Below are 27,728 nucleotides of genomic sequence, written 5' to 3'. Positions count from 1 at the left end.
ATCGGGCTTAATGGCTGTTTCTGTAAATAAAGTTTTATTGGAATAGTCATGCTCAGGAGTAGGGATTGCCTGTGGGTACTTTCAAGCTACCATGGCAAAGTTGTGATACAGATCATCACCCCATAAAACCTAACCTGTTTAACCTTATTTGGGCCCATATGAACAGTGTTTGCTGACTCATAACTTTTACCTCACTCTTCAGATCTGGGCATGAATGCTTGCTTAATCTAAGCAAGGACTCAGTTGGCAAGGAAGAAAGAGAAAAACAGGCCATCTCTCTCTCTCTCTCTCTCTCTCTCTCTCTCTCTCTCTCTCTCTCTCTCTCTCCCTCTTTCTCTCTCTGCTCCTGCTCTAACCATAGCACATGACTCATTTATCAGCCATGGCAACTGTGGGCAGATCCCTCTCTCTCTCTCTCTCTGTCTGTCTCTCTGTCTCTCTGTCTCTCTCTCTCTCTCTCTCTCTCTCTCTCTCTCTCTCTCTCTCTCTCTCTCTCCCTCCCCCATGTTTGCTCTCTGTATCCTTGATTTCTCCACATCGAGGTAAGCCTTTCACACTAAGCACTTCACACTGCTCTTCCTCCCTTCATTCCCATTACTCCTGAGATGACCTCCTCCAGGGGACAGGCCTAGGTACCATCTGTACACAAATTATTATTTATATTTACAAGCCAAGATCTAAACTCTTTTCATAGTCTTAGATTGTTATTACAATTCCCTGCTAATCAAGCTCCCTGAAGGTCAGGCAGGTCTCTCAAACCAATCAAGGCTGCCCAGGACAGAGTTCCTGGCTCCCCTCACTGCCTGCTCCTCTGCCTCTTCGGTCTCCATTATCAGTCCTATCATTCCACTATATTCAACACCTCAGCTGCCCAACTGATTGCATTCCTCTTCCTCCATACACACACTGAACATATTAACAAATACTATGTTACACTATATGTATCCAGATCTGACCATTTCTCACCAATTCCATGTCTCTGATCTTGACCTTTAGCTGTCATCTGCTGACTGGTCACACTCCACCCACTCCTTTTTCTCCTATAATCATCAAACTTATCTTTGTGTCAAATCACATAATTCCCTGGTTTACAACTTTCCAGCTCCCAATGATATCCACAATCTTCACAGTGTCTATTAAGGTCCTATGTGTCATGCACCCACCTATTCTCTTACCTCATTTCTTCCACTCCTCCATTTCTTCATGAAGCTGCAACCTCAGAGCCCTTTTTGTTTTTCCACAAACCACCCAGCTTGTTTCCTCTCTCTACTCCCAGTCTTCAGCCTGAATCACTATTTCCTTGGATTTTTCTATAACTAGCTTCTTAGTCCCAACTTTATCCAGGCCAACCAGCTGAAATTAGCCTCTACTACCAATCTCCTACCACTGGATCACTCCCAGACCTTTTTACCCCACTTGAAACTGAACCTTTAGTTGTGTGCTGTGTCCTCCATGAAACTAAAAGCACCATTGTGACAGAAACTTTGCCCATTACAACCAACATAATATCTTGGGTCTTTACAACAGAACTTAGTCTGTTACCTTTTTGTTCAGTCTGTGGCTCCTGAAGATGAGCTAAGTAATGATAAGTAGGAAATTGATAATCACAGCAAAATCATCAGTGAGAAGAAATCATACATTAATGTCAAAAGGTTTCTGAATCCAAACAACCACCACAGAATTAAAGAAATATGTGGCCAAGGCCCCTCTTCATTATGATCTACATGTAACTGAAACAACTTAATCATCTTTCTTAGCTTTCATATCTACTCAGTACAGTAAGATACTATTACTCCCTGGTTGCATATTTGGATACATTAAAGACTTCTTGGGTTTTAGGTTTTGGTTTAATTCACATAGTTGTTTTTACAACTAACAATGCATTTTATTCAATATCTACATGTTGAATTACTGAAGTCAACCACATAAGAGTGAGCAAAGCAAACACGAGCAGGGCTCTTGGGAGCTTGCTGGTTAATGTAGCATTATAACAAGTGGGATCTCGATGTCAACAAAAGAAGCACTGGGTGCACTGAGAAAAAAACCATGAGACTAAACATATTTTGAAGGGAAGATCAGGAATTGCATCTTGAATTTGACTACATTTAAAGAAAAAGCTAAAGGACATATGGTAATAGGTATTAGTACGGTGGTGAGCATGGAGGCCAAACAGGAGTTGCAAAACTCTTCTGCTATTTTAGGGATATAAAGAAGACAGTATGAGTAGGATGGATCATGGAAAATGCAAGAGAGGAGGCCACTGATGTGGGCAAGAGCTCTACTGGAAATGGAAGAGTGCATGTGATATGCCAGAAGAAGCCTGCAGCACCAGAAGCACAGAACTGCCTCTGCATACATCGGGAGACACTTGAAATGCATTAAAAAGTAAGAAAAAAATGTAAACTATAGCACAACACATATATAAATTTAAATACATACAATGATTATATTTTATAAAGAGATATATATCACCATACTCATAGCAAGTACCTTCATGAGGATGGTTTGGCGAGGAAGGATGAGTTTGATTATGGTGGACTAAGAGGAAAATAAATTCATAAAATAAGAGACAGACCTCACATGAAGTGCTGATCACAGCATCCAATGAGTTAAGGAGTGAGTTAGCTCTATTTGGCAGCCAGTGCTAAAGGAATAGTGCAATAGAATGGGTGGAATGGAAGAAGGCCAGAGATGAGATCACCAGGAACTCCAACAAGGAACACTTCTGGCATGTTTTGGAGAGAAGAAAATGGTCCTGAGCTTGATACTGTCCTGAGGTCTCAACCCGCCTTTGCTTTTTGCATTTCTGATCCATCACCTCCCAGCCAGCTCATCCTGCGAAGCTTGAGGGGCCACAAAACAAAGATAAGATGGAAACACCCTCGGTCTCGCATAATGGGACTTCACAGTGAGACACAGCAAAGGAGCCTTCGAGGGGCATGCACTCTGAATATGTGCTAAATTAAATCAGCGCAGAGTTTCTGTCTCAAAACCAACGTACTAAAATTCCCCAGCATTTGTCTTCAAAAAAGTGTATCTACTCCAGATTGATGTCTCAGCAGTCATGAGAAACTAAAAGTACACTTACCATACAAAGAAAAATAGGTATTTCTTCCACTTCAGCAAACCAGCAACTTAGAAGCCAAACACCACAGACAAGTGGGTGACTGAATGTCAGCACTGGAAGAGTCACGGAAAATTCTTATGAGAAATACCTGCATTATGGAGCTTCATATTTAGTCTAGAAAAAGTACAAAACTTACTTTATAAATAGTTTCAAAATGAAGAGCTTTAATGTGGATATTTTTGTCCTAAAAGTCATATTTGCTCCTTAGATAAAAAGAAACGTAAAAACTCTTAAATAAAGTCATAAGCTACTACAATTGCATTTTGTGTTTAATTTAGTTACTATTTCAAGCATAGAATATGACACATCCCAGGAAGCTAATAGTTGCCTATCCAATCCTACCACAGTGCCTAAAGGGGAAAAGTATATCAATTTACCTATAAAAGAAGTAATTCTTCTGGTTTTTAAAACACAAAATGGGCAGCATAGCAATTTCCTGTAAGTACACAACTATCATGCATACATTTGTGATAAAAAGACATTTAATACTATCAAACATTAAGTCTACAATAATTTGCAAGTAACTTTCATAATTTTTGTGAAATAAAGTAGATATTTTCTCAAGGATATGAACCACAGTCACACTGGAGACAAACAATAGCCTGATCTCTGGTTCAGAAATAAATGAAAACTCTAGCACTTCCAGGTAGTGCAGATCGAGGGATGCTTGATAATGTACTTTGTCTTGGAATTTAAAATGTCGAGAAAAGCCTGAGGAAGTGGAAAATCATTTTGTGCAGCTGTTAGATAAGTGAAGTTAGATCAATACAGGAAGATTATACAACTGGAGAGAGAAAAAGAAAGAAGAAAGAAAGAAAGAGAGGAGGGAGGGATGGAAGGAAGGAGGGGAAGGGGAAGGGGAAGAGGAAGGGGGGAGAGACCAAGGGGGGGGGAGAGAGAGAGAGAGAGAGAGAGAGAGAGAGAGAGAGAGAGAGAGAGAGAGAGAGAGATCCCCTCAAGGCAAAGATTCCAGAAGTCATTAGGAATTTTAAATGCTCCTGTACAAAATGAAAAATGAAGAGGAGAAAACACATCTATACCAACTGAAAGACTGAGAACCAGATAATGTGTCCAGCAAAGTCAATTTCATAATTATGGCTCTGCTTGCACATTGCCTGTCAAAGCCAATTACTTGTTTTTTAAATAGTGGTACGGCTTCAAAGCCATTAGTGCCTATAAAGGATAATGTACTAGAAATACCACAGGTGAGGTCTGGTAGTTATTTCAAGGCTCAGGAAATTCAGTTCCGCCAACATTTGCCCATTTGGCCTAATTATCCATACAGGATATTTTAGTGGGAAAATTACTATTATTTCCAATCAGAGTTTAAAAAGAACCCTAATTCATGAACTATCAGCTAGTCTTTCCTGCTATGGATATTAGTGGATCTTCATTTCTAAGCTTTTGCCATACCCGCTCAATTTGAGCAACTATTTTTTCCTGAAATTTTGAGTGGATTTGTCTTTTATCAGTCTCATCGCCAGGTGCTTAGAAGTATAAATACCATTATCAAGGCGCACAGTAGAAGTGAATACATTTTAATAGGATTACAATAAGAGAATCTTTAGCCAATGATTCTTGCAAAGAAATGAGAGGGAGAGTTCCGTTTCATGATTATAGTGTAGACTTTGAAATGAAAAGTGGATTATCCTGCTAGTGCGGCAACTGAAGTACAGCATTCACAGTCGTGTTCTTGTTTGTAAAGGAACAACTTCAGGTGAACATGCTTTTGATGGCTGCTGGTATGACATTCATTACAGCAACACAGCAAGCGAAAATACAAAGCCAGCCATTCCACACACACCACACCAGCTGCGATTGCTTTTTTTCTGAATCTGAAAGGCAATCACACTCCTCAGCAGCTAAAAATGTGCAGCTGCTATGTGTAAAGAGTAGATAAATGAAACTGTATACAGAAGCATGCTCTCGTGGAGACTTGGATAGAAATATTGTCACTTCAAATATAAAATAATCCAGTGAAGTTAGCCTTTCTTACAGTTAAGAAAAACTAGGCTTAACTGAACATAAACCAAGGACAAACAGTCTTGAAGCTAAGAAAATGTTGGTCCAAGAAAAAGGCGGAGCTGTATGTAACAAAAGCTGAAGGCAAAGAAAGTGAAAGCCGGGGAAGGGCAGAGGGACTTGAGTCTGAAGCTCAAGCAGGGTCCTAATGGGAGAAGTAAGGCCAGCTCCTGCAAGCTCCTCAAGGAGGCGATGTTGGCACATGCGGAGTAGAGTGAAGTCAAGGCCAGAGGAGCTGCCATTATGGTGAAACCTTAGAGGACAGTCAACGCCTGCCCATCGCCCATGGAGCAGCTCTCTCCTCCCAGGGCAGCATGCTTTCCCCCGCGAGCGCAAACCTGCAACATGCAGGAGCACCTCCAGCAAGCCAGGCGTCACTGTGCTTGATTTCTGTCAAAGCTTCCTCTAGATTGGCCTGTACACTCCCAAAAGAAGCACTCTCCAAGAGATTTAAGAATAAAAGCATTATTTTTTTTTCTTTTTCTTTTTCCTTTTGAATGTCTCACAACGTTTTGTTATTGTTTTGTTTTTTCTTTAAACCAATCTTTCATGTTTATATTTGGTAACCTGAACAAGTAATTTGAAGATGACATTGTGCAATACAACCACCATTGCTGAATTCCTACTACTTTGTTTAGTGAAATTTTGTATCGTTTCTAGCACTCTTTTTTTTTTACCACTGTTTTGCATTCTTTAAAAAAAAATGAAAGAAAGAACATTATCTATACATATTTTTGCTATTTTAAATAGAAAAACATTAAGATTATGAGTTTTCACTTAGTGTCATAATTTCAAAATGTAGTGTTAAATGTCAGTGGGTGTAGTTCTAAGGTGCAGGATCATTTTGGGTTTGGGGGGAAAATTGTGTAACTGAATAGCAAGAGATCAAGACATGAAAGGACTAGGGAAAGGGAGCTACATAAAAATATGTAACAACCAGTTTCTTTGCTGTGTTCAGCATTAATCCTTGGTTGCTGGATATGGGGAGTGAGGAGGGAAAGCCATTCCTAAAGGAAGTTCTGGTAGAGTAAATGCGAGCGTTATCAGAGAGTGATGGCTATTACCAAGTGATGTGGAATAACTTCAATATTGAAACAACTGGTTCTAGTTAAATATTAACTTGGTTGTGATAAAAACTGAATTGCACTCACAATAGTAGCTAATAAAGATGTTTTTAAAATATCATTTGTAATTTGACCTAGCTAAAATAAAAAGTTCTATTTCCCAAAATACAATGACATGAAGTTAATGTAAGATAACTCTTAGGGAATGTACAGGCCATCAATCTAGAGGAAGCTTTCACTGAAATCAAATGTCTTTAGCAGCTTTAATCTCATCTTTCTCTTCCACTCAGTCTAGGTGATTCACCAGGGTTCCCTGTCACTCTGTGCTGCTCAACGAATGCATCCAGGAATGACACATTAGATCCTGTTCATTTTGCAGATGTGCAAAGCAAGACAACTGAGGAGAGCTAGTACAAGGTGATGTCTTATGCCTGTCCTTGCATCACTTCTCCAGGCCTAGGCCTGCTTCCAAAATCCAAGGAATCCACAGGAATCAGTGCTTACTAAAATTTCCAAGGCAAACAGGAAAATCAGACTCTTTCTAGGAAATTCTAAAGAAATAACAACTAAGCTACTGCAGACCACCATGGTGCAACTTATTCATCCTCCTTTTATATACCATATAGTATCTAAAATAATGTCTAAGGGCCAGCCAGATAGCTCAGCAGACTAAAGTGCCTACTTTGGCAAGTACAGCATCCAGGCACCCCCGGGGGGCCTGAGATAGCAATTGAGACTGGGTGTGGTGGCGCATACATGCAGTCCCAGCACTTGGGAGGCTGAAGATAGAAGAATCACTATGAGTCCCATCCGTGTAGTAAGACCGTGTAGACACTGTACTAAATACATAAAAAATAAAATAATGTCTCATTTCTCAAATATCTAATGTCTCATTCTTTTACCATATGACATACACTTTGAAACTATTCTTTGGTGCTTGTCCTAGGCTGAACATAGAGCACTTTCTCAATCATTCTGTGAATAATGGGATGCCTCTACTAGAATGGCTAAGCACATAGCTCTTGGACATTGCCAAGGGGAAAAACGGAAAGGAGAGTAAAGCTCCAAACAGAGCCAGGAGGCTGAGGCTCTGTTCCCATCACGTACCCACTAGGGGCTGTAACCCAGGTCCTGCTCCCATCTGCATCACCCTGAAGAAAAGAAGAACTGCCTCTGTCCTGCCAGTTCCCTGCATGACGGTCAGGCTCAGTTTGGAGGGGAGGACACAGCACAGCTGACACTGCCTGCCACTCCACATGAGGGTGGCAGATAGGGATCAAATGGCTGGGGAATCCTTACCTATATTATCTATTATCAAAGAATTAGCAAAAGGAACTGAAGGTGGTACTATGAAACTCCCTGATTATTTTTCTAAATGATTAATCACTAGGAAACTAAAGAGCTAGATTCATTTTCAAACAAAGCCCAGCGAGGAACAAGAAAAAGACATGAATATTTCTCGCAAAATTGTTATAAGATCTAATAAAATGGTGAGGATCATACAGGCTTATATGAATCAAGGACTTTGAAGGACACAGGAGATTAATACAAACCCAGGTGTTTTCTTTATCATTGCTAAGAAGGTACAAAGATGAAAAGAAACCAGAAAAAAACAAGTAAAAATGGGAGACAAAGGGATTTTAAACTACCTGTCTTTGAAAAATAAAAAAGTGCAAATAAGTAATCTATAAAGATTTGAATTAATTTTATCAAATCAAAAGCCCACTGAAAATTTGATTATTTGAAAGCGTATTGTAGAGGTTGTAACACTTCACCCTTAAATATTACAGCATGTTCCTCCTAAGACTAGGGCATTCTTTCATGCAGTTGCAATTAGCCTAGCTAAGAAAAACCAATTAATTCAAAAATGTTATCTTACACACAGTCTACACTTAAATTTCACATTCACCAAACATCTCTTACGGCCTTTGCCTTGGGGGTTAGGAGTGTAAGGAGGAGACCCCAGGATCCAGTGGAGGTGTACCCAGAGTCCATCAGGACATCATCTCTGTTCTTCCACAGCTAGGACAGGGCTACTGTCTTTTGTTTGATTCCTTTCATGCCATCGACTTTCTTGAAGATGCCAGCCACTGGGGCTTATAAAATTCCCGGCATTCTGGATTTGTCTAGTGGTTGATTATACCCTGACTTGACATTTCTGTGAAGAGCATTATGTAGACAATGCTGTACCCTTCTTACTAGAACACACCAGGAAGCAGGTAATGTCAGGTTATACCATTGTTGGTGACGCTAAATGGACAAGGTATTCTCCATGTGAAGGAATGTTTTAATTTTGTAAAAACTTAAGTCACCAAAGGGGTGAGGTTATTAGTACGTTCTGAATTGCTGATAGGTTTTAGCACCTCTGGATAATCTTTGCTCCTTTGTTAGCAATTTCAAGTGACTAGTTCAGTTATTCTTTCTATATTTACTAACTGAAATTTTGTAATTCCTCTTTCCCCCTTTCTTTTTCTCTTCAGTATCACTATTAATTCACAGACTTTTAATATCTTTATTTAATAATTAATTTAATTAGTGTCATTTTTGGTTTTCAGAGGATCCCAAATTCAAGGGGTGTGTGTGTGTGTGTGTGTGTGTGTGTGTGTGTGTGTGTGTTTTAAATGACCTTTCCAAGTTTTGAGAACGGACTTATTTGTGGCACTACAGACATGGTGACACTGTATGAATGCATCTATCCCTTTTCATCCTAAATTCACATGTTGAAATCCTAACCCCTAATATTCTAGTACTAAGAGGAAAGGAGTTTTGGAGATGATTAGGTTTCGAGGGTGGAGTCCTCCTCCTGAGATGAGTGATTTTCCAAAGGAGACCCGAACGTTTCTGCCATGTGAGACTACAGGAAGAAGTCTGTCATCAGAGCCTTGAACGCAGCCCTCCCCAGGCCCAGCCATGCTGGCACCCGCTCTCCAAGTGGCCAGCCCTCAGAGCTAAGGGAAGCACACCCTGATCCAGTCATGGTGGCACATGCCTGTAACCCTAGTACTCAGGAAACTGAGGCAGGAAGATGGCTGCAGGTTCAAGGCCTGCACTGCATAGTGAGTTTGAGGACAGCTTGAACTATCTAACAAGATACTGTCTAAAAAAAAAAAAAAAGAAAGAAAAGAAAAAAGCTTTTGGTGTATAACTCAACCAATTTGTGATATTTTGTTACAAGAACCCAGATAGACCAAGACATTCATCCTGATGCTTTCTCTGCCTTATACCTGTAATCACCCATCTCTTCCAAGGGCTTTCTTACTGATCAATATTATTTAGCAAAAAATTGACTAACAAATTACAAAGATGACAGTGTTTGAAGTACTTAGAAATACCTAGGACTTCTGTACATCAACATTAAATATTAATACAATTTTGAGAGTTCCTCAATTGATACTTTCTATAATACATAAGAGGTTAGCTTTTAGCTACTTTTGCAGGAATTATGATACAAATTAGCAGGGGAAATCAGAGCACTTAAGAAAAAAACACATTTTATTTCTTGCTCCTGAAAATGATGTTTATGTCCACATAAACCCCGACACCAATCAATTAGATCAATTCTTCCATTTGACCAATGTAGTGCAAAGGACAGCTGAAATTCCAAGACTGAGGGGCAGATGGTCTCTGAGCCCCAGCTCTCCCCTTGGGGGAGTCTTGGGAATGGGAAGGCTCCAGAATCATCTCATTTTGCGTCCTTGTCCAGGGCTTCCTCGCTTCCAGGTTTCACTTTACCCATTCCCCTCCTTCAACGTGACACACCAACTTCATTCATCCCACTTTTAAGGCCCAAATAAGCTTCACTTCCCTCTCTTGTCCACTGACAATACAATGGAGACCGGGGCCAGCCCGACCCCCCAGCTCTCTGAACTGTATGCTTGTAAGAAGCAGCAGCAAACATATCACTTTGTAAAAGGACTCTTCTACCAGAGATGGAAAACCCTGGGCAGCCCGGGCCCCAGGCAGGACCATTACCTCTCAGCCAAGAGGACAGAAAAGGGATAACCTGAATTCTGTCCAATCTTCTCAAAACTGTTTCTCAGCTGCACGATTATGAGGACCAGTTTATGTTTGGCGTTTGGGGGAAAATATTTGTGTTGTGGGGGTGAGGAGAATTGAGTTGGGGGTTAATTTCTTTTTCTTTTCTTTTTTTTTTAACCTTTGGAATAGTGACAATAAATGAGTCCTCTTTAAAAAAAAAAAAGTCACTCGCCCATTCAACAACCTTGTGCATACAGAATCTATGCATTTCTCTTCTAGCAAGTTAGTACATGGCATCTGAAACCAGAGGAACAGGACTAGATCAAATACATGTATGTTTAAAATACAGAAATGGTTTGTGCATGGGGGTATCTCCTCCATCATTTTCTTTCTTTCTTTTCTTTCTTTTTTTTTTTTTTCCTTTTAAGACTTTATGACTTGGGATAGCTTACAAATGCAACAGTAAGGTAAACTGAGGCTCCTCCATCATTTTCAAGAGCTTCCTTTTTTCTGCTAAGACATGAAATTTGCTGTTTCCCCAGGCTCTCCTCTCATTCCAGAGGCAAGGAAGTCTTTGGAGTCTAGTCCTATGATTACTCTGTACAAGTTACTTCACTCTCCTAGACCTTCATTTCTCATCTGTAAAATGGGTGTAATAAGTAATGGCTGCATCGTGTGATTGTGGTGATGGCTGAATGCATCCCAGAGATCACATGATGTCTGGCACCTAAGGGTGAAGTAACTATTTGGACTTTTATTGCTAATAAGGCTTTAGTATCACCCTCTAAGCAATCTCACCAAAAACGTCCCTGATCCTCAGATTTACCAGCATTTCTCTACTCAATGTTTATTCTCACATTCTAGAACTGTCCTACTAGCTATCCCCAGCTCCTCAAACTCAACATTTACAAACTGAATTCATCTTCTCTAGAATACCCATTTCTCTCTTACACATTCTTTTACTTTTAGGTAATTGTAGATTCATGTACAGTAGCAAGAAATAATACAGAAGGATTTTGCGTATGTTTCACCTAATTTTCACTAATGATTTGTCATATGACTAATAAGACAATCTCAGAGTGAGGAAACTGACAGTGATGCAATGTACTGACTACAATCAAATTTAACTAGTCTTACACATACTTTGTGTGTATTTAGTTTCATGTAGTTTTAACATTTGCACAGGTTCATGTAATCACTGTCACAGTCAAAAATACAAGACCAGGCTGGTGAGATAGCTCAGCAGATTAATCACCCACTTTGGCAAGTGCAGAGACCAGGGCTTGATCCCTGGTCCCACATGAGTCAGTAACTGAGTCTGGTCATGGTGACACATGCCTGTAATCTCAGCACTGGGGAGATAAACAGGAGGATCGCTACATGTGATCATAGTGACTTGAGACCCTGTTCAAGAGAGGAGAGAGAGAGAGAGAGAGAGAGAGAGAGAGAGAGAGAGAGAGAACAGACATGGGGAGAAGGAGAAAGAGAGAGAAGGAAGAAAGAGAAGGAAGGAAGGGAGAAAGAAAGAAAGAACAACCGTGCCACAAGACTCACACATTCTGTTATCACCACCCCTCTTCTCTCTCCCTAACTCCAAAACTTCACTCATCTCTTCTCTGTCTCTCTGTTTGTCATTCCACAACGTTTCATGGATGGAGTCATGCAACATGTAACCTTTTGATACTGGCTTTTCCCCACTCTGCATTTCTCCTAGCCATCACCAAAGCTGTATTTATCAATAGTCCATTATGTTTCCCTTTGGAGTATTATTCCATGATACAGTGTACCACAGTTTGGCTAGCAAGTCACATGCTGCAATATATTTGGATTGTTTCCAATGCTTGTCTACTATGGAGAAGCTGCTCTAAATGATTATATGCAGTAGTTTATGTGAACAGTTTTCTTTCTCTCTTTTTTAGTGTTTGTTTGTTTGTTTGTTTGTTGTGGTACTGGGAATTGAACCCAGGGTTTCCTGCATGTAAGATAAGAGTTCTACCACTGAGCCACATCTCCAGACCCCAGTGCTTTCATGTTTATGGGATAAATATCCAAGAGAGCAATTCCTAGGTTGAGTAATAAGCACACATCTCTTTGCTTTAAGTTATCGTATTTTCCTCCAGAGGGGCCATACATTATTTACGTATCAGTGGTGCAGTTTCTTTCTCTCATCCGCATCTGCACTTGGTTTTATTGCTAATTTTTATTTTAGACATTCTGACTGGTACATGACATCTCATTGTTCTTTTATGTTGCATTTTCCCAGTGGCTAATAATGTTGAAATCTTCTCAAGCCCTTATATGCACCAACAATGTACAAAAGTTCTTTATCCTCACATCCTCAGCAGCATGCCATTATTTGATTTTTTTTTAATCATGGTCATTCTTTCTGGAGTAAGATGGTATCTCAGTGTAGTTTTAATTTGCATTTCTCCAATGGTAAGTGATGTTGAGCATTTTTTCATGTGTTTATTGGTTGTATGTACTTCTTCTGAAGTGTCTATTCATTTCACTTGCTTATTTCTCAATCAGAATTTCGTTTGGGGGATCTAATGTTCAGTTTTTCAGTTCTTTATTCTAGATATTAGTCCTCTAGCAAGGGGACATAAGCACCTTAACTGACACAGCTTTGAGAAAGAATCTCTAGGTCTGACAGATTGAAATTTAAAGGGAATTTTAACTTTCAGGTTAGTTGGCTCAAGTATGTTGATATTTCTAATGACTATTGTAAAAGAGAAACATTCAGGCTTACTGTATACCCAGTAGACAAAAAAGATTGAGAACACAATCCCAAACACAGAGAATTTAGGCTCAAATCCTGACTTTGGCAGCTGCATGGGCCTAGGAAAGGGTGCTCTATGTGTCTGAACTCTCTTTCCTTGTAAAATCCTCACAGTAATACCTACCCTGTGGGTTGACAGAGAGTATCAAACACAGGAATGTAATAATAAAAGTCCTGCCAAATAAGCAACAGAATAAATGTTAGTTTCTTTCCCCCTAATTAATCCTTTGTCAAGATGAAACAGTAACTCAGTTTATTAGGCCATTAACTCAGACGCTCTCTTTCCAGCAGAAATTTCTCTGACAGAAGGGCTGGTACCATCAACAGTAATTTCAGTCTAAAAGACTCCACTCTTAACATTTGTCCTGTGAAGCCCAGTGCGGTGCAGAAGGGCTCAAGCAGGGCTCCTTCCAGCCCTGGAGAAAATTGATGTGACAGTAATCACAGTGGAAAGGTTTATGTGCCCTTCATTGTTTTATTCTCACACATTAGAAGGGTGTGAGGGTAGGCTTAATGGGCTCCAGGAAGTTTGCTCCAAGTAACTTTCCCTCCAAATTATTTCCACATTTTCTGTGACATTCCTCCAAAAGCTAATTATATTCTGACAATCATTAAAATTTCTTGGATATAATTGACAACATACTGTCTTAAGCCTACACTATCTTTGCAATGTAAAGACAAAAGCAGGAGCTAGAAATAACAAGAGGCATTTTTTTTATCCTTGGTTTAGCAACACAGGCTATTGTCCTAGGAATTTAAAGAAAAAAGAATTTGTACCATGATTTTTGCCAAAAAAATATTTGCAGGAAAAAAAAATCTAAGCATTCAAGAGTAAAAGATTTAATTAAGTTTTGAAATGTTTATCAGTTGAAACACCACACAACCACTGGAAATGAAATTATAAAAAATTATTTATTGACAAGAAAATATGTATATGATACATTGTTTGGCTTTGAGAGGTGATAAAGTGTATACATATATATAGATTTATGGTTTTATTAAAATAAATACATTTATTTTTTGAAGTTCAATAACTATATCTCTAAATAAATATGATCACTGTTCTAAGAGTTTCTCTTCTTTGATTCTACGTATTTTCTGTAGCAAGCATTAATAATTATGTAGTAAAGAAAAAACATTGTTTAAAACAAAAAAAGAATGAGCAAAGCACTTTCAAGCTAAATAGCAGATAGATCCCTTTATTGTTTTATGAACTCTGGGCTGTGGATTCTTAGATTTCTCCCCAGATCTGATTTAAGAAGGTGACGTTTGAGAAAGACAAACTGAGTATAAAAAATCTTCTAATTATTCTCTCAGGAAAAGGGACTGATCCTTGGCTAAAAGCCTTGTATCACTTTCTTCTTTCCACCTAGTTCATCCTACCATTCACCATCAGCAGCTAAGCTGGTGAGTTCTGATTCAGGCTGCAGAGGCCTCTTTAGTCAGGGATGCCCAGTCCTTTGCCCTGAGGCTCGGAGAAATTTCAGGCAGCTCCTCTGCCCATGCTCAGCTGTTCTCTGTGGCTCCAGGGAAGTTTTCTTCCATAGGAAAGAAGTTGGCTAACACATACCATGGGATAAAGCTCTGGCCGCCACATCTTAGTGGAGACTCAAGCCTGTCTATTGCACAGAAATAATAAATATAATTTATTTATGATATTATTAGTAATTATTATTGTGACTTTTGATTGACCCTGTACTATGTACTGGACACTCTGTCAAGCACTTGTCACACATTCTATCACTTAAACTCTCAAGAACACCCCTGAAAGATTAAAGTTATCATTAGCCATTTTATAGATAAGGGAACGATTTGCCAAAGATTATATAGATAGTAAGGGGTGAGGTCGAAATGGGAAACTAGCTTTACCTGAATATTACATGAGATCTCTCACCCATTTGAACAGAAGGTTTATAATTCACTTTGAGGAGAAAGTTCAATTGGCAATTACTGGATGCTCCTGGACCAGAGCAAAAGTGAAAACCGCTGAGCCGCCTTCCGACTGCATCAGTGGTGGTGCTCCACAGACATGCCCTTGGCTGTGGTGACCGAGACAGCCAAGACCAACCCAGGGCCTGTGTGCGCAGCTCCACACCAACTTGCCTGTCACCCAGAGTAGAAAAGGAGCTCGGTAATACTTGTCCTGAGTGTCTCATTTTGAGTGTCAAGTAAGACACTGTGTGTAGACACTTTTACAGTACAAAGGGCAAGGAAACCTGAGTATCCTTGCATGCAAATTACTTCTGCCTTCAAAACCCAAAAGCAATGTAACTTTGGTATAGCATTTTGGAAGAGACTAAATGAAGGGTTCTAGAAATACAGCAAAACCTTAATGGAAACAAGTCCCATGTGCAACGTTTCCCGAGGTTAGCATAATAAGTCCTGAGGAAAAGCCATACACTCTCTGTTCCCTTGTCCTACCTCATGCTTTTGATTTAATGTTTCCTCTCTATGTATGTGAACTTTTGAACAACAGGAATTTTTGCCATAGAACTGTAGACTCTCCTGTGACTCAATGTTAGAAAATCTCCTTTAGTCATTGTGGTTTCTGCTCCCTGGGAGCAAATTAGGGCTTTGGCAATGAGTTGATACACAGTCTGTTTCAACTTAAGATGATAGTTGGCTCAATTATTCAAAACTATTATACCAAGTATTAGAGTATGAGGACCAGTTTTTCAAAAATTATTATCTTGGGGTTGAGGGAATAAAAGGATTTTCCTTGACCATTTTTTAAAACTCCCTTTTTATAAGTTGTAAAATCAATGCAGACCTATGTCTAAAAACTCAAATAGTATATATTAAATGAAAAGCAAAAGTACTTACTCTACATTCATTTCTACTTCATACTGGCAAAAATTACTTCCAATTTCTCAAATTCATTTCAAATCTTCTGTGATTATATAAACATATATGAATACATACCTACTTATGCGACTCTGAAAGACACCATTTTTCTTCTTAAAGTAAGTTTGCATAGTTTTTCCTATCCATTATACGGATCTAAAGGTTTTAAGTCTACTATGCCATATTCCATTGCTTGAATATGCCATAAATTATTTTAAAATATTTCCCTGGATGACTTTTTGGTAACTTTATAACATATCTTTCCTCAACTTTGTGAGTAAACCTATAGAAAATTCTAAGAAATAACTTTGATTGGTCAAGACAGACATGTACATAAAATGCTAGTGGAGATGCAAATGCCATCAAGAGGTAGGTGTGCCAGTTTGCTCTTGCCCCAACACTTGTATGTGACAGCCTCACTTCGCCGACAGTGAATACAGATGCTACACAACATTACTTGCCTGAAGTGCACAATATCAGTGATTTGGGGGACACTGGATTAAAACAAAGAGGCTTTAGATAGCAAGACAGTTCAAATGCCTGTCCTTGGGTGTGTTTTCAATCACCTGGCCCTTCATTCTAACAGTGTTGAAGAGAAAGAAAGTTCATAAAGAAGGAACTAAGGGCCAGTGAGATAGCTCAGCAGATTAAAGTGCCTGCTTAGGCAAATTTAGGCAAGCACGGAGACTGAGGTTCAGTTCCCAGCACCACATGCCATGCCAGCCCCAGCACCACAGTGGGCTGAGCCAGCCAGAGTCCAGGCGTAGTGGCACAAGCCTACAATCTCAGTGCTGGGGAGGCTGAAAGCAGGAGGATCACCATGAGTCCAAGCTGCATAGTGAGACCCTGCAACAACCAAATATTTACAAAAAAAAGAAGGCAGAAAGAGTCACGGAGTGCTTTCTGTGTGTCAAGCACCTCTCTAAGTGCTTTACATGAACTGAGTCCTCTGTTCATTCTAATAACACTGTAGGGAAGATCCTGTTGTAACCACCATGTTATAGATGAGAAAACCAAATCACAGGGAATTTAAGTAAACCTCTCAAGGGTACCCAGTCAATTAATGATAGAGCTCAGATTTGAACCTAGAAAGTTTGGGTCCACAACCAATTGACATTCACCAGTTACCCATTCTGCTTCTGTGTTCCTAATCATGTGCTAATGACATTTATCAAAAACCTACACTTTGCCAAGTAAAACACATTATTCTCACAGCAATACAAACTATAGCCCTATCACAGAAATATTAAAGTTGCTTTCCAAAGCGAGAGAGAGGATTTGTATCTGGCACATTCAACTCCAAAGCTTATATTTGTTCTACTACACAATGCTTCTCTGTAGGAACTAATTGTATAACATCCATTTTATGGTAAACAAAAACAAAGACTCCAGAATGAGGTGTATGAGGAGGTATGGCAAGGTCTTACCTATCCATTAACAGCTTATGAGGGCCAGAGAGATCGTTCAGTGGAATAAGTGCTTACCTGGCAAGCACAAGGTCCTGAGTTAAATCCCTGGTACCACCAAAAAAAAAAAAAAAAGAACAGCTTATGAGGAGACCCTATGAAATAATATTCTTGGGTTGGGGAGATAGCTTAGTGGTCTAAGCACCTGCCTGGCAAGCACAAGGACCCAAATTCAATCCCTGATACTGCATGCCATGCCAGTCCCAGACCCTAGGGCATGTCATGCTAGCCTGAAACTGGGTATGGTGGTGTGTGCCTGTAATCACAGCACTGGGGAGCCTGAGACAGGAGCATCACTATGAGGCTGAACTATGTAGTGAGACCCTGTATCCAATAAATGAATAAATAGTTTTTAAAAAGAAATAATATTCTTCCTTCATCAGAATTCTCTTCAAACAGGATATTCACTCACACTTGAATATATGGCATGGTCATATAGTAGCATGTATGGCAATTTATTTTGCCTTATAAAGTATAAGATTGAATTGTTGAAAGTAGAACAAAATTGAAGCCAGAATTAAAGTCTCCTAATTTCAGATATGAATCAAGTCCACTTGAAAACAGTAACATAACTAGGGGAAAGTGAACAGGTTGGACCCCCACTTCATACTGACATGTGTTTCTAAATACACTAAGAACATGTCTTTAATCTGAGAGAGAAAATCATAATCAGTCCATTTAAAAATAGGTTTAACTCTGGGTCTTGAATTTACAACTCAGTTTCTGCTCTGTATTTCTTTCCTGTAAGAGAGATAAAAATAGCAAGGGGAAGAAGAGATCCAGAAAAGCCCACCTGGGAAAGAAAGCCCCACTAACTGTGGCATCCTCTCCCACCCATTGTACCCTGCTCAGCAGCTAAGATCTCTGGTCTAGGTTCAAATCCATTCTGGCATTCACTCTCTGGGTGGCCCTGGAAAGGTCATTGAGCCTTTCTAGCCACATTTCCAGAACTGTAGAGTTTACCCTAAAGTTTGGGGTAGAAGTAAAGACTCACCATGGCACCAGCCAAATAGCTCAGTGGATTAAAGCACCTGCAAGCAGGCCCAGTGGCCAGGGGTTCAATACCCAGGCCTGCTGTGCTGGCCCTGCCCTCAGGGTGTGCTGTGAAGGCAATTGAGACTGGATGAGGTGGCGCATGCCTGTAATCCCAGCTCTTGGGAGGCTGTAAACAGGTGGATCACTAGGAGTCCAATCTAGTAGTGAGACCCTGAACACCCTGTAGACCCTTCCCTAAGAAATACAAAAGTAAATAAATAAATAAATAAATAAATAAATAAAATAAGTTCTATGCTAAATAAATTTCCTCTCAATAAATTTAAAATATTTACTTTTAAAATATAATCTAATTTTTAAATGTTTTTATTATATTATGTAGGGACTTAAAGTTCAACATATCAATACTTGATGAAAAATACCTGTTCCTTATTATGCCTAAGATGTTTGAAATGCAGAGAGATAGTGAGGTTAAGCTTAATAGCCTAAGTCATTTGATAATAACAACAAGCTTGTCTTCTGGATGGTTACCAACCTAAGTTTGCAGACCAAAATTAGAGAAAAAGGAGGGCTACAAGGAAAGCCAACATTTTGGCCCTAACCTTCTAAGGTCAATTAAGACTCAGGACATATGAGAACTTGTACTGTAACGTCATGTGCCTCGGTAGCGTCCCAAATTTTCTGATCAAGAAGATTATGGGGCCAAAGAGGAAAGTGATCGATGATGTAGAGTGTGCCTAAGGAGAGTCACATGGAGAGAAAAACACTCTCTCAGGCTTTCACAGAGAGCACATTGGCCAAGCATTGGCCATGACTCATCTACATGGCTGACACTGACAAACGTTCTACAATCTGAGGTACAGGATCTCAGGATAAATCCTGAGGGCATTTCACTGACCTTCTCAGACCCAAAAGCTACAACTCTTGTTGCATAGGTCCTGCTTTACCTTGGTCTTAACCATCCAGTAGAAAAGTATGAAGACGAAATATAGGAAGTAAAGCCATGCTGTTATGTTGAGCTGTGGGGGACTCAGGTCAATAATTTCTGACATTGCCAGTTAAACAGAAGACCCAATGCTATTATGGGCTACTGGACTCTTTTAGAATATTTTGCTGAGTTTACACACCTATAATATTCAAATAACAGAACTTAGTAAAAAAGGGGTATACAGATGAATGTCCGTTTTGTATCTGTGTATTCAAAGTGCTTAGTATAGATATATAGTTACATTCTCCTAATGAATAGAATAATTTGTTCTAATGGCGTTTGTAAATTGGATCTCAAGTCCGCATCTTGTACAGCAATTAACCACTAAGAAGAATATATGCAGTGTGTTAGTTATTGAAGCTGGCCTACCGATTTGATTTGAAACTGTCTCATTGCTATCTGTTTATCAATAAAATTATGAAAAAAAATTAAAATATTATCAGGTTTCATTCAAATAAATGCAAAATAATAATTAAAAAAACTGGAGACTTGCCTAAACCCACATAGACTCCTCCCTTCAGGTTTGGATATCTTATTCCTTTTTGGTGCAAAAAAAAAAAAATTCAATACTATATCTAAGTCTAGAATGGAGAAAAAGATGTCTTCTCATAGAAAAAATGTCTACTCACATCTGCTGAGAGCTCCACACTCTGAGATTCCTGGTGTCTAAGCCCTGGATATCAGTGTCATTGCTGTGATTGAAGTATCAAATTTGTATTGTCATTGTCACAATGCAGAATACATGATTACTCAATAGCCTCTAGATATTAGTTTGAGTCATCTTTTAAAGTTTTTCTTTCCTTTTTGTGGTGCTGGGAATTGAACCTAAGACTCCACACACATGGTAGGCAAGATCTATCACTGACCTACACTCCTAGTGGTAAGAGTCACCCTTCTTGTGCAGCATGATACAAATGTAATATTATTATAAGTGTTTTTCTGAACTGTAAAGCAAAAGAGACAGCCTCGTAAAATATGCAGATTGGACCCTGGCTTATTCAGTTTTAAGGTCAATTAAATATTTGCTTTAAGCTCCTCACATTTTGTTACAAATCTTCATGTGATTTACCAGTCATGCCTGTACCTAAAGCTTACTCAGAATGGAGGTTTTGCTATTATTTATCTTTTATTGAAAATTGGCCCTTTAATTATATGTCACAATTCAGTATTATATGACTCCTCAATTGAAAAGAAGTCTTTTTGTTCCAGTTCATGTTAAATCAGTTACTCATCAGTTAAACCATAGGAAGTAGCAGCCTCAAATTTCCTCCATAAGGAGCTACCTACAGCTCATGGTAAGGGGGTCGATTCTCCTACCCACCCCTAGAACATGACCTTTTATCAGGTAGGCCAGTCCTCTTTCAGATGAGATCAAGTCTATATGAAGAAAACTTCTTTTAAAAAATAATATTTAGCAATAATAATAATCATTCATTCAAACTGTTGGAAATTTTATGGATCCAAAAAAATTGGGCCCTTTTACAGCTACATTTAGGAAATAGGAACTAAATTTTATCAGAATGGTTGGTGCCTGCAAATATAGTTTTATTTTCTATGCCTTCATCTTTTACTTAAAATATTATAGTCAAACTCTTTAGATGACAATAAATTTAAAACAAAAAAAATGAGTTGAACAAGCAGTATCTGAGTTGAAAAAATGAAAGATTTACATGACATTCATTTGGGAAAATAAATGGAATGGTTCTGCATGTATCTGTTGGACACATGTCATCTTATCTCAATAAAGGATTCTTCTGTTCATTTCTGATTCCTAAATATCTGCCTCCCCTCACTTTTACATTCTTTACACCCCCTGTTCAACATTCCGTTTCTTTGCACCTGTAATGGCAAAGTAGCCTTCCAAAAGGTCTTCCTCCTCCGAACTGCCCTCCATTGAGTGGAGCCTCTACACCATGGTCACATTTACCTCACACAGACTCCTGTGATTGTGTGGTCTGCTCAAGTCAAATTTTCTGCTTTTTTAATGTATTTGGCATAAGGACTCGTAGTGAACCTCTTGTTTCAGCCTTCCCATTGCTGGGATTATAGGCATGTGCCACCAAGCCTGGTCTCAGTGGCTGGCTCAGCACACCTGGGGATGGGCTGGTGCAGCATGTGGCACCAGGGATTGAACTCTGGTCCCTGCACTTGCCTAAGTAAGTGCTTAATCTACTGAGCTATCTCACCAGCCCCCAAGTCAAACTTTTAAATCCCCTTTGAATACTGTCTCTCCTTCTCCTCTTCTTTTAATCAGTCACAAAATCTTATTCATCTTTACTGCATATTTTTTCATATCCTTTACATTCTTTATATCCCCTGTTCAACATTCCATTTCTTTGCACCTGTAATGGCAAAGTAGCATTCCAAGAGGTCCTCCTCCTCCAAATTGCCCTCCATCAAGCAGAGCCTCTATACCACTGTCACATTCACCTCACACAGACTCCTGTGATAGTGTGGTCTGCTCAAAATCTTTCAAGGGAAAAGCTGTTCTTCAGTGTTCTCCATTTCACTTTTCCAGGAACACTTCCCATTAACCCTTTATTCTACAAGATTCCATCCAAGTAGCCCATTTCCTCTAACAACACCCTATCACTTAATCCTCTTTCCTTAACTCTATAAATTTCTGTCTGTCCTGCAATCTCAGCATTCATAGTGACCTATTATATAAATAAAAAGTAACATTTCTGATATCTCCAGTTTATCACTGAAATTTCTCCAGCCGTGAATCCAGAGAGTACACACAATCAGATCTTACAGGACCTTTACATACAATAGAAAAAAGCTTGGAATTCATCCTCTAGGCTCTAGGGTACCAGCAGAGAGTATTAACCATTGAAATGATAAAACAGAGTTTAATCTAGTACAGATGATGTTGCAGTAAGGAAAAGACTAAATTGAATGGCAGCAAAGAAACCAAAGATGGAAAAACTCATTGAGAAGTTACTGTTTCTAAGAGAATAAAGACTAAAGGGGGAGCATGCTTTGGACGGAGGATAAGCAGCCACATTCTAAATGTTTTGGGGACTAGGGTGAGACAGGCAAGGAATGGGGAATGCAAATTTTAAGTAGGCTGGCATTCTGAGTTGCTCAGTCAGCATGTGTATGAATAAGTGTGTAAAGAATGAAGTGGAATAAGTGTATCCTTAATTGCAGCTTGCCTTGGCCCAAATTCTTAGCTGGATCATAGAGATACTACCTTGGCAACCAAGAAAATAGACCTCTCTGATTCTCTCTCTCTCTCTCTCTCTCTCTCTCTCTCTCTCTCTCTCTCTCTCTCTGTATTTGGTACATGGTCTTACTATACAGCTCGGACTCATAGTAAGGACTGTTGTCAGCCTGCCCAGCCTGATCTCCTTCCAAGGAAAATCTTCACAGTTAATTGACAACTCCTACCTACAGAGCATTCAGGATATGCTCAAGATTCAAGCCACAGCTATGCTTCTCCTGGGAGCTCCCAGCCAGTAGCGACAGAACTTGCAGCCCTAGCCATTTACACCCAAGGTGGAAATCTTTAAACAGGCAACCTTTTCCATGGTGGTCCCCACTGGGCTGGACGAGAATGTCCTATCTGAAAATGGTCTCTTCCTCCCCCCTTTTACCTTGATTTACTCTCTTAGAAGCCATTTTTTCCCCCAGGGAATAAAATGAGGCACCCTGTAAACAACTATCCATACCAGGCTAACGAAGATAAAGCAATAAGTTAAAGTGATTTTGTTGTGTAGTGGTTGGCAAACTGAGCTCTAGAATCCAGGTTGTAATCCTGTCTCCTTCAATTATGCAACACTGGACAAATTTTATTACTTCTCAGAATCTATTTCCCTATCTGTAGAATGAGAATATTTATAGTAAGTGAGAACTATATGAAATAAGGCACATAAAATATTTAGTGCAGTGCCTGGCCCACTGCTAGCCCGCCGTAAATGTTCCAGGAACATCAATTAAAACTACTGTACACATTTCAAAATGCTGTGTTTCCAGAGTTATTTGGTACAGTAAAATAAAACAAACTCTCATTTTCTCAGTGAGTTTTCCACTATATCTACAAGGCTAGCAAAGATAAATGTGAACTGTTTAAGACCCAGCGCTGTCATTGTTTCTGTTTCATTTCCTGTCACTTCGGATCCAGCCCCTATTGCCCACACAAAGTCATCACCTCCTCATCTCCTGCCATGACTTTTTTGTCCCATCTTTCTCTGCCACCCAAAATGGCTTTTCCTTTCCTATCTACCAACTTCTTCTCACAAACTTCATAACATGGTTGAAGCCTCACTTCCTCTAGAAAGTCTTCCTCAACCAGCCCATCCATAACTGCATCTCTCTACTGGAAAACCATACAGACTGCAACATTTCAAAACCAGCAGAACAACAACATAAGATACAAACCAGGCTGGAAGTGTTTGTCCCTCCCTAAGCAATTTCTAGTGGCAAAAGAGCAGGAATATATCCTCCTTTCTTCTAAACAAGACCTCTCCTTCTCTTCCTATGCTTTATTCCAAGCTCAGGAGACAGCCTGGAAATGTGACATTTAATAAATAAATATGATGCTTATTTAAATGTGCCTGTTTTCCAGGGGGGTGCATGGTCAGCCTACACATTGTTTTTAATCCCTCATTCTATACATGAGCCCTAAAAAAATGAAATATGTGATAAGACAATCTCAGTCATATAATAGGGAAACTATTGTTTGGGAGAAGTGCTTTACAACCATTTTAGGAGTATGTATAATATAAATCTGTTTTACCAAATAAAGATCAGATCTGTAATATATCAGAACTCCAGTAGGAAATCATAACCAGGGACAGCTGGCAAATGTGGCATCCTTTCATTTCACTATTTAGTATGTACGATATTCCCTACAAATAGCACTGAACATTTTCCTATGAGCACAAAATACCATTCAAGTTCAGATAAATAAAACTTCTTTTTACACCTATGAAACAGTTTTTAAGCAAAACAGCCAACTCAAAAGTAAGGTGAAAATGTTTTGTAATGTGGTTACATGCAAGGAACTTCTTTATGTAGCTCAGTATTTCATGTTGCATTAATGTGCATTGCAATACAGACAGAAGATATTACTAAATCTTAAGTCTTCCTATGCATTCAATTTGAGACTTTCAACATATCTGCTTTCAAAGGCAAGATTTTTGCTTTGAAGAGGACAAAATCTTAGTGTATCTATAATATTAGAAAAAAATCATACCTAAAATAAAATTGTCAGGCACAGAGTAATATATGAGTACAGTATTAATAATCTACACAGCTTTTTAAGGGCTCCTATTATAATATACTCTTTTAAGAAACCATGTCTATATGTATCAATGTATTTTTACTGTATTACTCATAGTAATTATGAACTGCATATAATTGATAAAATCAGCATAAAAAGTTATGTGATTTTTAAATACATATATAATTCTCTATAAGTACATGCCTCTCTATACATGATAAAAAGTTTTCACTATGACTTTTAAGAATATTTATTTTTATTATTGTAATTTAGAATACTGCTTTAATAAAGTTTATAAATGTCCCTAACTCAAAAAATAAAATCAATCATTTGTTTATAATCAATATCATGAAAAAAACAATTACCAATATAAAATAATTATGCTACTTAACTCCTCAGTTTAAATATAAAAGGAACTATAAGATGGCATTAATATTAACCTAACCTGCTTCACTGAACAGATTAATGTTTAAGATGCTTCCATTTTTCAACCCATTGTACATAAGGAAACCCAGTTATCAAGTCTATTCTATTTAATTTCTTAAGAAACTGCTAGCTCAATCCACTTTCTTTGTGAATTCTGCTTCCCTCCATTATTTTCTCATCTTTATAACAATAATTATTGGTCTCAGGAAGCAAGAGCACAAAGCATACCACAGGAATTACAGTTTTATAATTTGAAGGTAAGAAACAAGTTTCTGCTACACAAGTCAATGATACTCAAGCCAGTTTGTTCTTCTTAACCGCACAGCACCAGGCGTCACAATTAGCTCATCAGTAGAGCTAGCACACACGCACACATTCTTCAAACTAAGCCTTTTAAATAAAGTAGTGCAAGCATCTTCCTAGCTTAAGAATTTGAAATAGCAATTAAGTCTGAACCTTAAATCATTCGTCTCTATAACTAGAAGAGCAAGTCCCCAGGATGTAAATCTCATTCAATAAGACAAGGGATGCTGAATGTATTATTAATTGTAAGTAATTTCTTAATTTTAGGATCTAGTGCCCAACCCTGGCAAATAAATAATGTGATTTATGAGCCCGTACTTTCATGCTGCTTTACTAGAGTTCAATGAACACATGCACATCCTAAATATACAGTGTGAATGCGATTCCTACAATCCAGAAAGCGTAGCAGGTTTCAGCCGTGGCAAATCCACCTCATCTACTTAGCATTTGAACACTAATATTTAGAATACTTAAAATGCCTGCTGAACACAGCAGCTCAACATCCCCCTGGGGTTCCCTCGAAGCAGAACCACATCTCTTCCCCTCAGTGATTACTGAGTTTTAGGAAGGCAGGTAACACGGGGTAGAAATTCTCATGCAGCAGCAGAAGGTAACTCTTCCCACAAAATTTTAAAATCCAACATCCCCTACACATACACACACACACACACACACACACACACCTGTTTTTTAAGAAAGGAGCATTATTAAATATGCACCTAAAGCATGTCATGAGCCTGGGTTTGAAAAATGTATTTTTCCTCTACTTGCAGCTGCTATGTAAGATGTTTACAGATCCGATTAGAAAACCTGGTTGTACATAAAAAGTATTGCTCTCGATGAGATTCTTTTAGTGCAATCTACCTCCATAGACACATGTGCACAGAAATAATGCACATTTACACGCACACACCTACATTAACAAGCACATAGGCACACACTCACCTAGACCAGTAATTAAGCCCACACTGCTCTATCAGCTCCCTTTGACATCCTTTTGCATGCACGTTATTCAAAAGACAGATTTTTAAAAAATAATAAGCAGCTGCACATAATGAACGCCAAAGTGGAGTGTTTAGAGAAGCAAATACATTACCAGACGCATTTTTGAAGTTTCTGGAGCACCTGCAGGTAAAAGAGGACTGCGAATGAGAAGCTGGCACACAGTATTCCTCAGAATCACAGAGCTGGCTGTGGCTGTGGGGGAATGCAAGCGCGTGTGAGGCTGGAAACCTTTGAGTTGAGCTCACTCTAGGCATCAGAGAGCCTCAAAGAGGGGAAAGAAAGAGGCAGCCCGCAGACAGCTAGATGAAAACTTCTGGCGCCTCTCCAGCTCAGGGATGAATTCTCTGTAATTTGGAGACGCATAGTGATGGAAATGAAGAGAAAGTTGGATTCACAGATGCATTGGCTCAGCCAAGCAGAAGCAGGCAGGTAGCAGTCCTGAGCACATTTTAAAACAGTCTTTCAGGAGCAGGAATGAATCAAAAAATTAACAGAAATCTTTTTCTGAAAAAAACAAAAAGGCTACTCCAGCCAGCTTCCCCAGATGCCTCTGCAAACTTCAAATGGATCATTCCATCAGCTATTTGTTGAACATTTTATTAATCCCAGTGCAGAGGTAAACTGGAAAATCTAATTCCTTTTATGTAGCAAACTGGATTTATTGCTTCTTTTTATAATGCACTTTAGACATATAAACACATAGATTTACTTACAGAATTCTGTATCTTGTAGAAAACCACTACTGTTTGGCCCAGATAAAATGGTAAAAGGCTTGTACTCAGCTTTTCAAGGAAGTGGAGAAAAAAATGTCTCAATAATCAGAAGCTGAGCTGAGTGCTGATATTTAAATGTACAGTTTGAAGCAAAGAGAATATAAAAGAAGAGCTTTTAGCCAGTAAGTGGCATATAAGAGATACCGTTATATACAAGCATCGAGCAGGCAGGTGGCTCAAGCCTATAAATACATACATAATTAAGGATAGAGAAAAAAGGCACTGGCAAATTAAGTTCTTAGAGACAATAGCTGTAATTTTGTGTAGGCTTGCAAATAGGCTAATTATTTCTGGGGCGCACATGTGGACTTCACCTTGTCTCAAGAACTCTTAAGCCTCACAAGCGAGTAGGGTCAGCAGGCACTGCACTCTGGTAATCTAGACTCAAATGTAATGAGAAGGGCGATATTGCCGTGAAGGATACTGTCGGATTGCATTGTGCCTGGGTGGCTTAACTACTCATCCAACCTTGCAAATGACCATTCGCCTGGCTGCAATAGCAAATGTGCTATCCATGGGAGGGAGGAGGTGGGAGGCATACCTTATTTGTTTTACTACAGGTATACCTTTGGGAGGCGTGAGGATAACAACCCCTGGGCTGAGTGTGGGAATAATTCTTTCCAAGGCCACATTTATCTATAATAAATTCAAAGTGGAATTAATGATGACCAATTAAGCTATTTATTATTTTAATTCCTGAGGTCAAGGGCAGTGCAATATTTATGTTTATTGA

The 27,728-nt window shown here is 39.0% G+C and overlaps 1 protein-coding gene across 1 annotated transcript in view; it reads right to left on the bottom strand.

The window, feature by feature from the left end:
• Positions 1-26,399, bottom strand: part of LOC101575222 (IQCJ-SCHIP1 readthrough transcript protein) — an 890,224-nt gene extending 863,825 nt beyond the window's left edge. Inside the window, exon 1 of the mRNA XM_012516600.1 lies at positions 26,314-26,399. Within this exon, the coding sequence (XP_012372054.1) occupies positions 26,314-26,322 (9 nt within the window). The 5' untranslated portion in view covers positions 26,323-26,399. The remainder of the gene's footprint in view (positions 1-26,313) is intronic.
• Positions 26,400-27,728: the final 1,329 nt, after the last annotated feature.

The sequence above is a fragment of the Octodon degus genome, unplaced genomic scaffold, assembly GCF_000260255.1.
Source record: "Octodon degus isolate 3935 unplaced genomic scaffold, OctDeg1.0 scaffold00115, whole genome shotgun sequence".
In the NCBI taxonomy this organism is placed as follows: Eukaryota; Metazoa; Chordata; class Mammalia; order Rodentia; family Octodontidae; genus Octodon; species Octodon degus.
Note: the sequence above shows the minus strand (reverse complement) of the source record. Positions and strands in the feature narration are given on the sequence as shown.